Source organism: Halichoerus grypus, chromosome 3 (genome assembly GCF_964656455.1).
Source record: "Halichoerus grypus chromosome 3, mHalGry1.hap1.1, whole genome shotgun sequence".
Classification (NCBI taxonomy): Eukaryota; Metazoa; Chordata; class Mammalia; order Carnivora; family Phocidae; genus Halichoerus; species Halichoerus grypus.
Genome location: NC_135714.1, coordinates 106,880,174 through 106,896,086, shown reverse-complemented (window position 1 = coordinate 106,896,086; position 15,913 = coordinate 106,880,174). Strand labels below are relative to the sequence as shown.

Sequence of the window (15,913 nt, the reverse complement as noted above, 5' to 3'; positions counted from 1 at the left end):
TCATCCTTCTAATAAGCTTAAAGCACTTAATTTTAATCCTCTATAGTTAAATCATAAATCTGTCCCTCTTTGTGACAACTGAACACAGTAAATAAAAATAATATAAATCTGTGGACATTTTTAATAAATTTTTAAGTGTATAAAATAAAGTACATACCATCATCTGCATCGGTAACATTAAACACAAGAACAGTAGATCCTAGAGGTAGATTCTCCATTAAAGATGTGCTATATGAATTTAAGCTGAAAATAGGTGGGTTATCATTTACATCTAGTACATTAAAATAAACTCTAATGGTAGTAAATTGTCCCCCACCATCTTCAGCTCGAACAGTAAGGATATAATATTGCTGTGCTTCATAATCTAATACTCGAGTCAAATTAAAGACTCCAGTAACTGGATTCAGGAAAAATATGCCATCTTCATCATCTTCATTCACAATATATGTAATTTCTCCATTCACACCAGAGTCATCATCTGTAGCTAAAATAGCTGCTACCAAAGAACCTATCAAAAAAATAAATTAATAGTCTAAAATTAATGGGATAAGGGTATTACTAAGAGAATATATACAGACACCAACAAATTTTATTTGTACAGTAAAATATTTTAACTAGAGAATCACTATGAAAATATAGTGAACACAGCAGTCTGCAGATTTCTATATTAGCACTGATACCAACCTTCCCAAATATTAACAAAACATATAGCATATTAAATACTCAGTAAATTTTATGTTACAGTGTAAATGTTCTGGAGAAATAATACTTCTGACACTATTTTTCTGCCTGGCACTACCAATTCGTGAACATATTGGTGATTGCAGTGAACATATATTGGGGCCCATTGCTAGTATCAGGAAGTAGGGGTCCCCAGAAATAATGCAGACTTAAGCTCAGTGGATATCACTTGATAGCTTGTGTGGTCATTGCTATAATTAAGGCAGAAATAAATGTGATGATAATTTCATGAAGGACTTGCACAACTCATGTTGGGGAGTGAAGGGAAAACTGCAGTAAGAAGTAGTCTATAAATATTTAATTTCTTTGTCAAATGAGTTTCCACAACATATGCCTTATTACGCAAAATCATTCCAAATGTAATTCGGAATAAAATTTCAATTTTAGATAAGAATTTCCAATAATGGAAATGAAGCAAACACACACCAGAAATATGGATCTTTAGTACTCAAACTCAACAATCACAACATAATATGTTCAAAGAGGCAAGCTGACAATTCAGGACGAGATTATACTAACACTTACTGGGTACATGCTAATTCTTAAGCCCCATGTTAGCTACGGTATATATGATGTATTCTCTGAATTAACCTTTACCTTAATTCTAACAGGAATTATTGTTTCCATTTTACAGAAGGTAAAATTGAAGCTAAGAGTAATGAATGAACTTGCCCCGGGCCACACAGGCTCTAAGTGTTAGAGCTAGTATTCACAGATTTTCATGTGCTTTTCTTTCTGCTTTGTCTACATAACACTATAATCATATTAGAATTTTTATAATATCCATTTATTTTAATTTTTATAACCAATTAAAATATGTTAAAAATAAAGATGTAGTCCTGTCTTGCAAATGCCTTTCTGAAGTATATTGACTCAGAATGGATGCAGAGGTAGCAAAGTACATGTTATATGACCATTTTTTAGAAGTCAGCATTTAGAAATGATATTAACACATAAAATGTTTAAATGGACTGTAAAATATCACAGAGTATAAAGTGGGAAAGCAGTATCAAAATTGTTGTTGCCAGAAAAATTAACAACTCATCACAAATACTTTCAGAAACAGAAGTATTTGTAATTGGTAATCAGATGAATTGCTAACCTCATTTGCTCTCAAAAGTCTAGCAATTTTTTGGGGAACTGTATTGAAGGTGGTTAATTAACAGACTAAAATACCTAGCATATATATTTTTATACCTAGCAGCATATGGTAAAAACTAGTCACTAATTAAGAGCAGGCAAAACATGGTCCATAATTGTAGTCAAAAGCGATCTTTGAAAAACATACTTAAGGGTGTGCCACCTACCTGGGGTTGTGTCTTCTGGGATGTCAAAAGAGTACACAGGTCTGGAGAACTTGGGCGTGTGGTCATTCACATCACTGACAGTGATATTAATTCTCATATCTGAGGATTGAAGACCATCATCTGCCCGAACCAGCAAAGAATATTTGGAACGGCGTTCCCTGTCCAACCGCTTGGTTGCTATCAGATCTCCAGATTCAGGGTCAATGCGGAAACTGTCATCAGCTCCACTAATGATAGTGTACGTGACCAGAGCATTTGCACCCTGAGGAAAAGACCCGCATCTCAGTTGTTAGAAGTACAACAGTAAAGGGCACCATTTCTTATGTTGAGTATGTATTCGACAAAGTGAGGCTTTTGGTTTTATTTGATAAGATACTAAAAGATTTCAAAAGATAACAAACCAAAGTAGTATATTACATCATCTTTCACCACTCATCCATTAAATAACACAGAAAATCTCAGCCATCAGTATTAGCTATATATATTTTTTAACTCATAAAATGTACACATAGAAAGGAGTCAAGTTGTCGCTACAGAAAATACAAATGACACTACTACTATTAACCGCATAACCAGAGGATTTGCTGAAGGGTGGCTCTGTGCCAGGCACTGTGACAGCACTATGTATGCATCCTCTCACTTCAATTCACAACTTCATGAGGTGCCATTTCACAAATGAAGACACTGGGTTCCGAGATGCTGGTTAACTTACACATAGTCACATTGCAAGTGTTAGTGGGGATTTCAAACCCAAGTCTGCCTGACTCTAAGCTCATGGTCCTTCTGATTCAGCATGAGAAGGTAATTAAATGAGACAAGTGCTAAGTGGAGGAGGCTTGCCATAGACACTGTAAGAACCAAGAAGAGAGATGGATTATTTTGAGTTGATTTCTTTAGGGAAGATAATAAAGGAGAGTATATATGGAGCTGAATTGGGGCTTGTAGAATTTTTTTTTTAAGCAAAGACTAAGGAAACATTTCAGTTTAAGCAAAAATGCAGAGGGAAGGAGAATGATATGTCTGGATTACTCACTGTTAAACAGTTTGTTAGAGTGGAGAGTTTAAATGAAGAATAGAAGAAGGTCAAACTAACATGTTAGGTTATGGGTATATTTTTGAGAATCTCAACTGCAACACAAACTGCCTTGAATTTTATGGCCAAGAAAATACTAATCTTGTTTTAATTGGAAGCAATCTCTCAAGGTTCTTGATATTGTAGGAAGAACTAGAGTGGGGAGAGGCCAGAGAAGGCAAAGAGTGAGTAGAGTTTGGCCCCAAGAGGCTGGGGCTTCAGTTCCTCAAGGTGAAACTTTCTATAATCTGTATTCTTTGTAGGTTCCAAGTCCATGTTCTATAAAATGAAAGCAGGGGTGATTTCTTATGTACTCTTAGATCTTTGAGCGGTGGCCCTCAAAACTTTGAAGTCTAAACTAGAAAGTTGGCAGAGGACACAGAAAGGTTGAGAAAAACAGAGCATTCTTCACGTGTTTAAGTGCCCAACGCTGTTTAAGCACATCACTTCATAGGCACTAATTGAGGTTAAAGGGAAGGCTTCAAGAAAGAGTAGATCTTAGCAAAGTGAAAAAAAAAAGAAAAAGAAAAAGAAATTTAGAAGAACTTAAAGTAAAGGGGTGACTGGATGGCTCAGTCATTAAGCATCGCCCTTCGGCTCGGGTCATGATCCCAGGGTCCTGGGATCGAGCCCCGTATTGGGCTCCCTGCTGGGCGGGAAGCCTGCTTCTCCCTCTCCCACTCACCCTGCTTGTGTTCCCTCTCTCGCTGTGTCTCTCTCTGTCAAATAAATAAATTAAAAATCTTAAAAAAAAAAAAGAATTTAAAGTAAAGAACCCATCTGGATTTGATGATGGGGAATGCTAACCTCATAGTATTTTTAAAATACATTATATGTATTTTATTTTAAAATATATTATATATTAAATATATTATAAACATGACAGTCCAATGTTGAAATTACAAGCAGTTTGATTTAGATATTTCTCAATTATGTATATTATAATTAAAATATTGAGTTAAATATTATACACTGTACTGGTTGAGATCTGATGCTTTGGGGGTTGAATCTGCTCCGCCACTTGTTAATTGTGTGTCCTTGGGCCTTATACTTAGCCTCTATGAGCTGATGTTTCTTTATCAGGGCAATCAGGACAATAACATTACCTGCCACATTGGGCTGTTGTGAAGACTGAATGAGTTCATACATGTAAAAAACCTAGAATGATCCTTCAGAAAGTATATGACAATGTTAGCTGTTATTTTTATTTCTGTTTTTATGTAATGGGTTAAGTGCATTTGAGGATAGATTCCTGTAAATGAATACTTTAAATAAAAATACAACTGAGTTGCTATATATCCCAGGAAAAGTATGTTTTCTGATTTCCTATTGTATGTAATTGTTGCATTTTGACACTGAGGTATAATTAGTGTTGGAATCATTGACTTCCAAAAATTCCTTTTTGATTTAAATATACTTACATAGAATAAGCATGCTCTTTACGATTATTAACCTCTAGAAATTTACTTATCAAAATATCCAGGCTAAGAACTCTCAAGAAAGATATTGGGAAGAACATAAATTTAGGATGTGTAGGACTATAAGGCTGGTATGCCAGGAGATTATGGCACCCACGGTTCCCATTCTTTCCTTCACAGATTAGATATGTTTCATCCTTCATGGTCAAACGTATAAGGGCATGATTTCTAACAGTCAAAGGCAAAAATACTCTTTCAAAATACATGTTTAGTGGCATTTGCTACATTTTTGTACTGCATTCTCCAAGCCAATCTTAAAATTTAGTAAAGTGAATGCCTCAAAGCACCTTTTAATTTAGTAATGGAATAGCTGAGCTTAACACAATACCACATGTATCTTGTATATTCAGGTGTACATGGGGGTAGCTAACATATTTATTGTAATGGTATGGTTTAACAAAAACATTCAATAAGAATTTTAGACTTCTAATCTGACTACATTCTGTACTATTTATTCTGTTTCACTAAGTTCCATTAGTCTAGTAAAGCAGTCCAGGTATGAAAACAGCTACATTCAATTTTGACCTATTAAAAATGGCAAGTATTTGGAAATTAGGGGAAGGCAAAGAAACAAAAACATATTGAAAGCTATTACACAAATGGTTTGAAATTTAGAGATGTCCTGTCCACAAAATAACTGTCATAATTAATGCTCCTAAGTTATGATAATTCTTCTGAACAGAAGCAAAAGCATCAAATTATGTTGATAAAACAGTTTTTTATATTCAAAATCAGCTGATGCAGTGAATTAATAGTTCTGGTGAATGTCTGAAAATGTCTGGCCAAGAGTAATGATTTAATTAGGTCTTTTGAAAAGTCTATTTATTTAATATCCAAAATATGCAGTATCAGCAATACCACGAGAAACAAATATCGTATTTCAGCAGCAGTGTGGTGGAAATAATGCTGGTTAAAAATATTCTACTCTCCTGAGGAACCACAGAGACAAAAGCACATGGAAGGAATTCTAAAAGTAAATAGCTATAAATTGCAAATGCATTTTATAACCTTAAGTAGTATTTTCAAAAACAAGTATGGTACCATGAAACAAAGCTTGAGTATCCTGGCCCATTACAAGCATAATAATTCTGTTTATAAAAGGAAACAAGAGACTGACAAAGTCATGTGCTTCTGAAAGATGCGTATCTTGATCCAACATATGTTTCAAATGATATTTAAATTAAGTTCAACATGTACATGTGTCTTCCTAAAACCAATTCCTTTACCCAGGCATTATTCTCCAGTGCCTTACTAGAATTTCTCTAACATATGAATATTTTTATGTTTGATTTAGCAATTAAAGAAAAATGTATAAATAATAAAGAATGTATTGATGTATAGTTTGCTAATGACCTACATATTTATTAGTATTTTAAATAATTCTATTAATCTTTTAAAACCAGTCCACTGGATAGTCGTGGGAAAATTTAATGCTGACTACAAAGTGAAAGAAAACCCTTTCATTCAATATTGAGTCTTATTCAAACTAGATGAAGAAAGAAAACAGCCATGACTTAGTAAGAGAGAAAACATTTCAAATGTGTGTGTGTGTGTGTACATATATATATACATATATATATATTTCAAATTCAAATAAGAGGGGCACCTGGGTGGCTCAGTCCGTTAAGCATCCGCCTCTTGATTTTGACTCAGGTCATGATCTCAGGGTCGTGAGATCAAGCCCTACATTGGTTCTGGGCTGGACATGGAGTCTGCTTGAGATTCTCTCCCCCTTCTTTTGCCCCTCCCCCAGTTCTCTCTCTTAAAAAAAAATCAACTAAGAGGTAAAAAGTTGAGGATAGAGTAGAAATAGGATGAAGGTTTATCTAAAAGCATTAATATTAATTCATTGCAAGCTACTCAAAAAAGGAAACAGCTAATGATTCTGAATGCCATAGAAAGCTGAGGTATCCATTCTATTGGGCATAAGGCCAAAGAAATGTTGATTGCTCACATCATGAGTTGAAATAGTGATCATTTAAAAGCTACTAAAATTTTTAAGAGAAAATGTATTCAAGAAGGACAGCAACCTCATGAGCTTAATCTTTAAAAAATCATAGCTCAAAAGCAGTTTTACAAAAAAGTCCTCCTTTCTTTTAAAATTGTAGGTAAACCTACTTCCTCCCTCCCATCCTCTCCTGCCTTTCCCTCCCCCCACCAACAGATCTGATCACAAAGTACTTGGTGATTTTTATGCCTTCAGGCAGTCACACTTTGCACAAATTGTCGGCATCCCTACCTCCCCCTGAATTTCAAACAACCCTTCCTCCATTTCTCTGGTCTATTTCTTCTGCACGACATTACACTTTCCTGCCCTTTAACTCCACACCTTGTCTCACCCCAGATGCACTTCTTGCATATCCCAGATATAATCATCTTACATTTCAGTAGGTTTTTTTTTAAAGCATTTTTGTTTTTATTATTTATTCATTTGAGACAGAGAGATACAGAGTGAGAGAGAGAGAGAGAGAGAGAGAGCAGGAGCAGTGGGGAGAGGCAGAGGAAGGAGAAACAGACTCCCAGCTGAGCAAGGAGCCCGATGCAGGGCTTGATCCCAGGACCTGGAGATCATGACCTGAGCCGAAGGCAGACGCTTAACTATCTGAGCCACCCAGGCGCCCCTCAGTAGTTTTTTATACTAGGATGTCTAAGTGATAACAACTGCATGGTTACTCACACTTCTTTTAAAACTTAAAAAATGAAGCTCAATAGAAATAAAACAAAGTACACTAAAACAATGTTGATATAAATACCTAGACACATAAGTATCTTCCCAGCTTTCCTCAGATTTCATTGTAAATATAAATATATCTCAAAAGATAAACTTGAAGGCAATGCAATTATGTGCACACATACACACAAACACACACAAAAAAGTTAGATGGAGAAACTTAAATATGCAGGCAGCACTGTATTTGTAGAAACCCTTATTTGTCAAACTTGAAAAAAATAGAGAGGGATATAAAATTATAACAGTATCAACATCATAGCATCTCTTTCAAATAATCAGTTCTTAAAAGAATAGTATATTCCATTAGAATATATATTTATTATAATTAACATGATTATTGCTTCACTCTTTGAATAAACCACTTAAAAAGGAGGTTTCTTTGTCCTAGTCCTACAGAAAGTATAGCCAATGAGAGTCACTACAGTTACATGTCTTTAATGTGAATTGTCTTGTACCAATTGCATGGGTGCCTTTTTTTTTTTTTTAACTGTTTTCCTTTTTTTTTCCTCTTCACATTTTTTTTGTTTTTTCTTTTTTGGTTTTTATTTAAATTCCAGTTAGTTAACATACAGTGTAGTGTTAGTATCAGGTGTACAATTTAGTGATTCAACACCTCTATGCAACACCCAGTGCTCATCACAAGTGCCCTCCTTAATCTCCATCACCTATTTCACCATCCCACTCACCCCCTCCCCTCTGGTAATTATCAGCTTGTTCTCTATAGTTAAGAGTTGTTTCTTGGTTTTTCTTTCTCTTTCTTTCCCCTATGATCATTTGTTTTGGTCCTTAAATTCCACATATGTGTGAAATCATATATTATTTGTCTTTCTCTGACTGACTTATTTTGCTTAGCATAATACTCTCTAGCTCTACCCATGTCATTACAAATGGCAAGACTTCATTTTTTTTATGGCTGAGTAATATATTATTATATATATAAACATATATATATATATATATATATATATATATATATTCCTATATATAATATACCACAACTTCTTTATCCATTCTTCAGTCAATGGAGATTTGGGCTCTTTCCATAGTTTGGCTATTGTTGATAATGCTGCTATAAATATTGGGATGCATGTGTCCCTTCAAATTACTATTTTTGTATTCTTTTGGTAAATACCTAGCAGTGCAATTGCTGGATCATAGGTTTACTACTTTTCTAAATGAGAGTTAATCAAAGTTTGTGAATTGAGCTATCCAAATATATATTATCAATGATGAGCTTTAAGAAAATGAACTATTTCCTAAATAATAGCTGATGACATCTCTTATCAATAATAATATAAGTAGTCACATAACTTTTAATAGTAGCTAGAATTTGGAAAATTTTTTTCTCAATTGTTAAAAAAAGAGATAATATGCCCAAAATGGAGTCCCTTGTGTTAAGCCCCATGTCAACAAACCAAGACTTAATACTGAATTTAATTGCAGTTTGAACTCTAGGAATGTAACTTTTAACCAGTCAACATGGAATTATTTTGTCAGTACTAGTTAGGTAATCTACTCAATAGACCCTTTCTGTTCTCCTTAGGAAGGTAACCTTGTCTAAAAAATTACATTTTGATAATAATTTCATTTTTCCACCCCCTTTTAGCCTTTAAAAACCTTTTCTTTTCTACAGATTGGCAGAGCTCCTTTCTATCGTTAAATGGGATGCTGCCTGATTCATGAGTTGTTGAATAAAGCCAATTTGTAAATTTACTCAGTTGAATTTGTGTTGTTTAACAGATCTGGTGGCAGTGGCAAGTCTAAAAAAGACTTTCAATAGCTTCAGGGACAAGAAACACAGGTTCAGGACCCTAGGAACTCCTTTGAGTTCACTGTCTTTCTAGCTATTTCTGAGGATGTTGGGTAAGTTACTCTTGGTTTTGAGCACTGCTCTCTTTGTGTTGAGCTCCCAACCTAATTGGCCTTCCATTCCAAGACTTAGTGAGTCAGCTTGAGCCAGGCAGATGCTTCTATCCAAAACCTTAGTCCCCAGCTCTTGATTTAGTCTGCAATCCCCCAGTAGACTGGAATCCCTTTCCCCACCTACAATCTGCAGTGTCCACTTACTGGAGTTTGCTGGTTTAGTCTTTTTCCCAGTTCCAGTCCACAGTCCCCATCTGCTGGAGTCTGTGGCTTTAATCTACACTGGGAAATGCTGGTGTTGCACACAGCCTTCTCTTGGCCAGTCTGCAATAACATCTTCTGGTTACTGCTGGCATGTTAAGAGGCACATGTTTGTCTTCTTTTATGTAGATAAAGGCTATTGCTAACAGGGGTCTCAGAGGCCAAAAAGCTGCAAAAATTGGTGGGCATTGGTCAAGCACTTAAAAGCTATTGTGATGCTTACCACCTAAATCAAAGACTCTTGTAATAGAATAAGTGCATCATGGAATGAGTGAAATTGACACTAGGTCTCCTGCCAATCTCAAGCAAATTTCCATGCAATGAGGTACCCTGTGAAACACTGTACAATCACCAACCCAGAGGCACATCCTTTTTAGGTATTAGCTTGGTTCTGAGAGACCCAAAGGCTTATCTGAAAAAAGTAATTATAATAAAAATGAGATGCTTAAAATCTAAAGAATTTCTGCTACCTTCTTACACACCTGGTTATTTTATGTCTAAGGATTATGGTCCTGGAAGAGATAAATATTTATAAAAATAGCTAAATCTTCCTAAGCTTGTTTTGTGTCCTGAGAACTTGGTTTGGTATCTCTCAGGTTGGGAGCCCCAGATATGGCTGGGCAGATAAGTGAGTCACACCCAATTAGCAGCTAGATATGGCTGGACAGAAAATGTGGGTTAAACCCCAATTGTGCCTACGGTCCTACCAAACTGCTGCCAGCCCTCAAAGTAATTATAACCTAGAATTACAGTGGCCATTATAAGGAACATTCCAATCAGGTAAGATCATTTAAGAAGTGCATTTAAAGGCAAGGACTCCCAAATCAAAGAAACAGAATGGAATACCTATTTTAATTGGCATACAAAAACCTCTGAAAGTCTTCAGAATTCCAAAATAGCTTCATTAAAAGATTTGTTTCAAAAGGCTAATGAAAAATTCAAGGTATAAAAGGTACCTAAAAACAAACAAACAAAAAAAACGTAAGGCTAATGTAAGTCTTACTGCTTCCCTCTATCCTCTATTTGAGTATACATTTTAGTAACCCTCTGTCTGAATTTCCTTTATATGGCCATAAGCAAAAAATCTGCCAAGTTAATGACCTTACAGACACCACACGTCTACTCTTGAAGGAGGGCCCATTGCTAATGGGGATCTCCCAAAGTTGATGGGACTTTCCCAAAGTTGATGGGACTCTGAGGGATTTTCTGGTAAACTGTTGCTATTGTCTTAAACAGCCAAGGGAAAACTAAAGTTAAAAATAATGAAAAACCTAGCCAAATTCTGGTAAATACCAGAGCTACAGATGGGATCCTGGAAAAACTAGTGGAAGCCAGCTAAGAGTGATAATTCTTGCCAGAGTCAGCTCTCCCAGATCTCTGTCTGTAGCACCCAGTAGAAGGAGGAAAACAAAATATCTTATGCATCCTCTTTGGGGACACCTCTTCAGTCCAAGGGGTTATACAATACCGTCAGAAATATTTACTATTTGTCCCAGCTAAAACTAAAAAGTAGCTCTGTGGTCAGAAATTGGCCAAATTCCAGAGCCTAAAAGAATTTTTTTAGGCTTTCTCCCCTAAGCTAAAATAAAACTATGAATCCAGAGGGAAAGAAAAACCTTCTAAAGCCCTTGTAAAAGGATTTATGGGTGAATCAACCTATGATGTCATTTAAGTTGCAACCCAATTCTTTGAGGAATTGAGAGCAACTGTCCTTATCTTACAAATCTTTGCAAAACTAAAAATCCAGCTCTAGAGGCAGTTGAAAGTTCACTTACTCTTTTTTACCAATCCCAAAACATTCCTATTTATCTTTAAAAGCTTATCACTTGCATTCTTCACTGTGCCTTTGAGATGTAAATGTTAATGTATGAACTTTGGAGAGGTAATTCTTATCAGAAAAAAAAAAAAAAGGAAGTAATTTAGAATTTGAGCTATTGGGAAATATTAAGTATATAGAAGCTATAATGTCTCTCTTCTTTTTAAGATTTTATTATTTATTTATTTATTTATTTTAGAAAGAGAGCAAGGGCGAGCAGGTGGAGTAGAGAGGGGGGCAGGGAAGAGCAAGGAGGAAAGCATCTCAAGCTGACTCCCCACAGCACGGAGCCTGACACAGGGCTCAATCTCATGACCCTGAGATCATTACCTGAGCTGAAACTAAGAGTCAGTTGCTAAATCAACTGAGCCATCCAGGTGCCCCAATATCTCTCTTTCTGTATATTTATGTGTGTGTGTGTGTGTGTGTGTATATATGTATATATATACACACACACACACACACATATATATATAAATTAATTTTAATAATACCATCTGGTGGTAGCGAATTCTACCACCTCTGCCTCCAGATGGTATTACTAAAATTAATTTGTGAAAGAGCTATATTTAATTGGCTTAAATAAATATGAGCTTATATAAATTTAATATTCACAAAAATTCTCAAATATATAATGCAAACTAACCCAAATGCTTTTTGGGTTCATGTAATCTGGGAAAATGTTCAATATTAAAACTAATTCAATTAAAACTAATTTGTTATTTTAATTAAAATATACATGTCCTTAGAGTTTTCAACATTGAATATAATGCAGTCATACAATTTTTACTTTACCTAGATTAATCAAATAAGTTTATGTTATCTCTGTTATAAATTTGTCAGCAATAAAAATAACTTGTCATGATGAAATTTTCATAAGTAATCTAAATGTAATTGTTCAACAAGTAAAGTAGTATAAAAAGTTTTAGGTAAACTTTTTAGTTTTCCCAAATTTTTTGGTAACCTGAAACTTTAAAGTTTTGCTAGGTTAAGTTATGAGTCAAGTTATAGCCATTGAATATCCAGATCATTTACAAATAAAATAAAATACTGAAACATGTTATTGAACATAAGCTTATCCACTTTTAGCTTCCTTTTACAGAGAAACTAAAGATAGTTTCATTGGCAAACATGTTTTATGCCATGTTGAGAAATTTTCTTTGAGAAAGTACATGTTTCTAGAAATTATAAAAAAGTTTTTATAAGTCTGTCAATCCACAGAATGCTAATATAAAAGTTCATAATTGCTTACTTTGTAGTTTTCATTAGAAATCAAAGCCTTCTAAGAGTGAAAAATCCTAATATATGTAACTAAAACCACTAAAAATAATGAGGGAAAGGAATTTTATGTGTGATCAACTCTGGCTAAGATCAGAATAAATTTAATTAAGCAAATGAGTTCTAATATCAAAAGTAATCTGAAACAAATAATGCAATATATGTTAAGAAAGAAAAAAAGAAGAAGAAGAATGTAGCAGGAGGGGAAGAATGAAGGGGGGGAAATCGGAGGGGGAGAAGAACCATGAGAGACGATGGACTCTGAAAAACAAACTGAGGGTTCTAGAGGGGAGGGGGGTGGGAGGATGGGTTAGCCTGGTGATGGGTATTGAGGAGGGCACGTTCTGCATGGAGCACTGGGTGTTATGCACAAACAATGAATCATGGAACACTATATCTAAAACTAATGATGTAATATATGGGGATTAACATAACAATAAAAAATTTAAAAAAAAAAAGTAAACTGGTGTAAAATCAGAATTTGGTTTTCTGTCTGTTAAAAGGACAAAGTCTTCTTGGTCCATTGGTCTGCTCTTCTTGGAGATTATAAAAGGATTTCCTTACCTTTCAAAGTAATATACCTAAAAAACAAGAATTCTGTGTTTCATCAAAATAATTTCCTGTGTTGTTTTTATCAAGTCTTTGATTACTTAAGCCTAGGACTCTCAATATTAAAAGAAATAAGTTTTACTCAGAACCATGAAGTCTTCTATATTTGCCTATGAAGTCTTTAATTGTCACTTTGGTTAAATAGATAACTGAATATTATTTCATAGTGACCTACGGTCTTAAAGACTTTTGATATTTTTTGACAACCTTCCTAAAAATCAAATTCTAAATGAAGTTTTTTTGACCTTGATTTAACTTTGGGATTTTCAAGAGGGTCCCTGAAACATCTCAAAAGATTTGGTCTTGGGGCACCTGGGTGGCTCAGTCGTTAAGCGTCTGCCTTCAGCTCAGGTCGTGATCCCAGGGTCCTGGGATCGAGCCCTGCATCGGGCTCCCTGCTCCACGGGAAGCCTGCTTCTCCTTCTCCCACTCCTCCCTCCTTGTGTTCCCTCTCTCACTGTGTCTCTCTCTCTGTCAAGTAAATAAAATCTTTAAAAAAAAAAAAAGATTTGATCTCTCTCCTTATAAAAAGATATTAAGTCATTAAAAGTAATTAAGTTTATTTGATATGTTAAATTATGTGGGAAACATTGTCAAATAAGAAATAATACTAAAGCATTTTTATGTTGTATAAGTATAAGTTATAAGTGTTCCAGAAATAATGTAAAATTCTTAGAAATCTGATATGTCTTGGCATATGTTTTCAGTCATAATTCCAGTTATTATCTTAAAATGATATGTAATATTTTACACACATTTCCTTGTGAATTGTAGGGAACTCGCATCAGATTTTTAATCATGGCCATTTTTAAGTCTTTTGTCATTTATAGACAGTTTTTTCATTCTGATACTTTGGCAAAAGTGCTTCATCTTCAAGAAGACTCATGGAAAGTACTCCAAAATACAGGTTTCTGATAACTTTAAAATAAAAACAAAACAAAACTGAATGGGGTAAGAATTTTCAGAGCTAATGAAAAAGCTGGATTCAAGTAGAACAAGTATTAATTACATCAGACTAAAGGAACTAAGGAGGATGATTATAATTCTGCATGACTTTTGTTTAAAACATTGCTGGTTTTAATGTTTTGTTTTACCAGATATAAGAAACATTTTTTTTTCTTTTTGTTTCTTTTTTTCTTTTTGCTATGGCTTATAGAAGATTGGTAAAGTATACCTTTGTGAACAAAGATAAAGCATTTTCTTTTTCTCCCTACCTGATCCCTCCAGAATTCAGAAACTATTTTTTCTGGCAATATAGTTGTTTCATGGCAGTATAGTTATTTGCACAAATTAAATGAGAATCTATTTTCCTTTAACAGGACACAATTGGAAATATTGGTTATATTACCAAGGCTTGACTGGAATGTCATATTTGAGAGAGATGTGTGTAGATTCACATATGATCAAACAGTTTTAAGGAACTGAGGTTGACTTTATGGAGCCAAAAAAAAAAAAAAAAAAAAAAAGCCCTTTGGAAAAACTGGCCTGGGACCTTGCTTCTAAGGATACAGCAAAGTTCTTAAAAACCTTTTATGGTCAGTCACTACTTTTGTTGCACTTATGTAAATAATCATAAATAATGCACTTTTGTAAATAATGCAAACAAATTCGTTTTACTACAATTATCTTTTTAAAATGGTACTAACTGTAGAAAGAAAAATTATGTTTGCACCTTTCTAGATATTAGATTCTAAACTTGTTGTCTTTGAGGTTTTGTTACATACCTATAAATTGGACTAGATCCTGAATTCTAGCTTTCTCAAATATCTGGCATCTCACCAAAGTACCATTTCCAACTTTCTCTTACCCTTCTGATTTGGAATTGCTAAGAACAAAGACTTCCCTTCAATCTCCTTGGAAAGGACTGTACCAGGTCCTGCTCACTACTCAGATGGCAGCCAAACTCCAGGGACTTGTGGGTAAACATCTCACAGTTAAAGGAAACTCCACTTGACATCTGGTCTTGTACAAATGCTGGAAACCTCCAAGTCAAATTGACTAGAAAGAGAAGTAGCTGACATCAAGGTAGATAGCTTCTTCCCAAGATGCCAGATCAAGACTTCACACTCTAAGTAAACATAAAACCCTCTCTTATCTTTCTTTCCTTTACTCTGGCATTGGCCTGGAAAGATAATGCCATCACCGGCATCTCCCACACCATTGCTAAGGGAGGGAGGCTTTGCCTCTCAGACCACTGGATTTGTCATTAAAACTCCTATCTGTCCATTAACAGGGCCACCTTATCAAGAATGGTTTATACCCCTACAGGGTTTGTTTTTTGTTTTTTGTTATAAAGTGTAAAACACTTGTTTTTTCCTGTGGTGGTTATCATTCTCCTTGGACCCATGAATGCCTAAATAGCTGGTGCATAGCCAGGCAATGCCTCTTAGGTTATCTAACTGTGTCCCTAACTTTCCACAAACAAAGACACCTCACTGGTCGACTCCCCTAGATTTACATTGTTGAGTTAGAAAGGAATTACCAGAAGGAATTAATGATTTAGGATTCACTTCCTTTGGCAGGGCCTTACTTCTCTGGTTGGGAGTAAATGTAAATGAGGCTATGATTAGAAGCCTCTCCTTAACTCTTGAAAGTACTGCACAATCTGCAAAAACAATAGCCACCCAACAAAAATCCTTAGACTCACTAGACAAAGTTGGTCCCTTGAATATTTTTTAGCTGAGTCATGAGGTATCTGTGCTGTGGCCAACATCATCCGCTGCACCTGGATTAACACTTGTGGAAATTGAAACTCAG

At 34.9% G+C, this 15,913-nt stretch overlaps 1 protein-coding gene across 2 annotated transcripts in view; it reads right to left on the bottom strand.

Moving 5' to 3' along the window:
* Positions 1-15,913, bottom strand: part of FAT4 (FAT atypical cadherin 4) — a 175,630-nt gene that overhangs the window by 81,679 nt on the left and 78,038 nt on the right. For both annotated transcript variants that reach the window (XM_036071427.2, XM_078069205.1), the window contains exons 3-4: positions 2,049-2,310; positions 158-508 (exon numbers count right to left, since the gene is read on the bottom strand). In XM_036071427.2, coding sequence (XP_035927320.2) covers positions 158-508; positions 2,049-2,310 — 613 coding nt within the window. The remainder of the gene's footprint in view (positions 1-157; positions 509-2,048; positions 2,311-15,913) is intronic.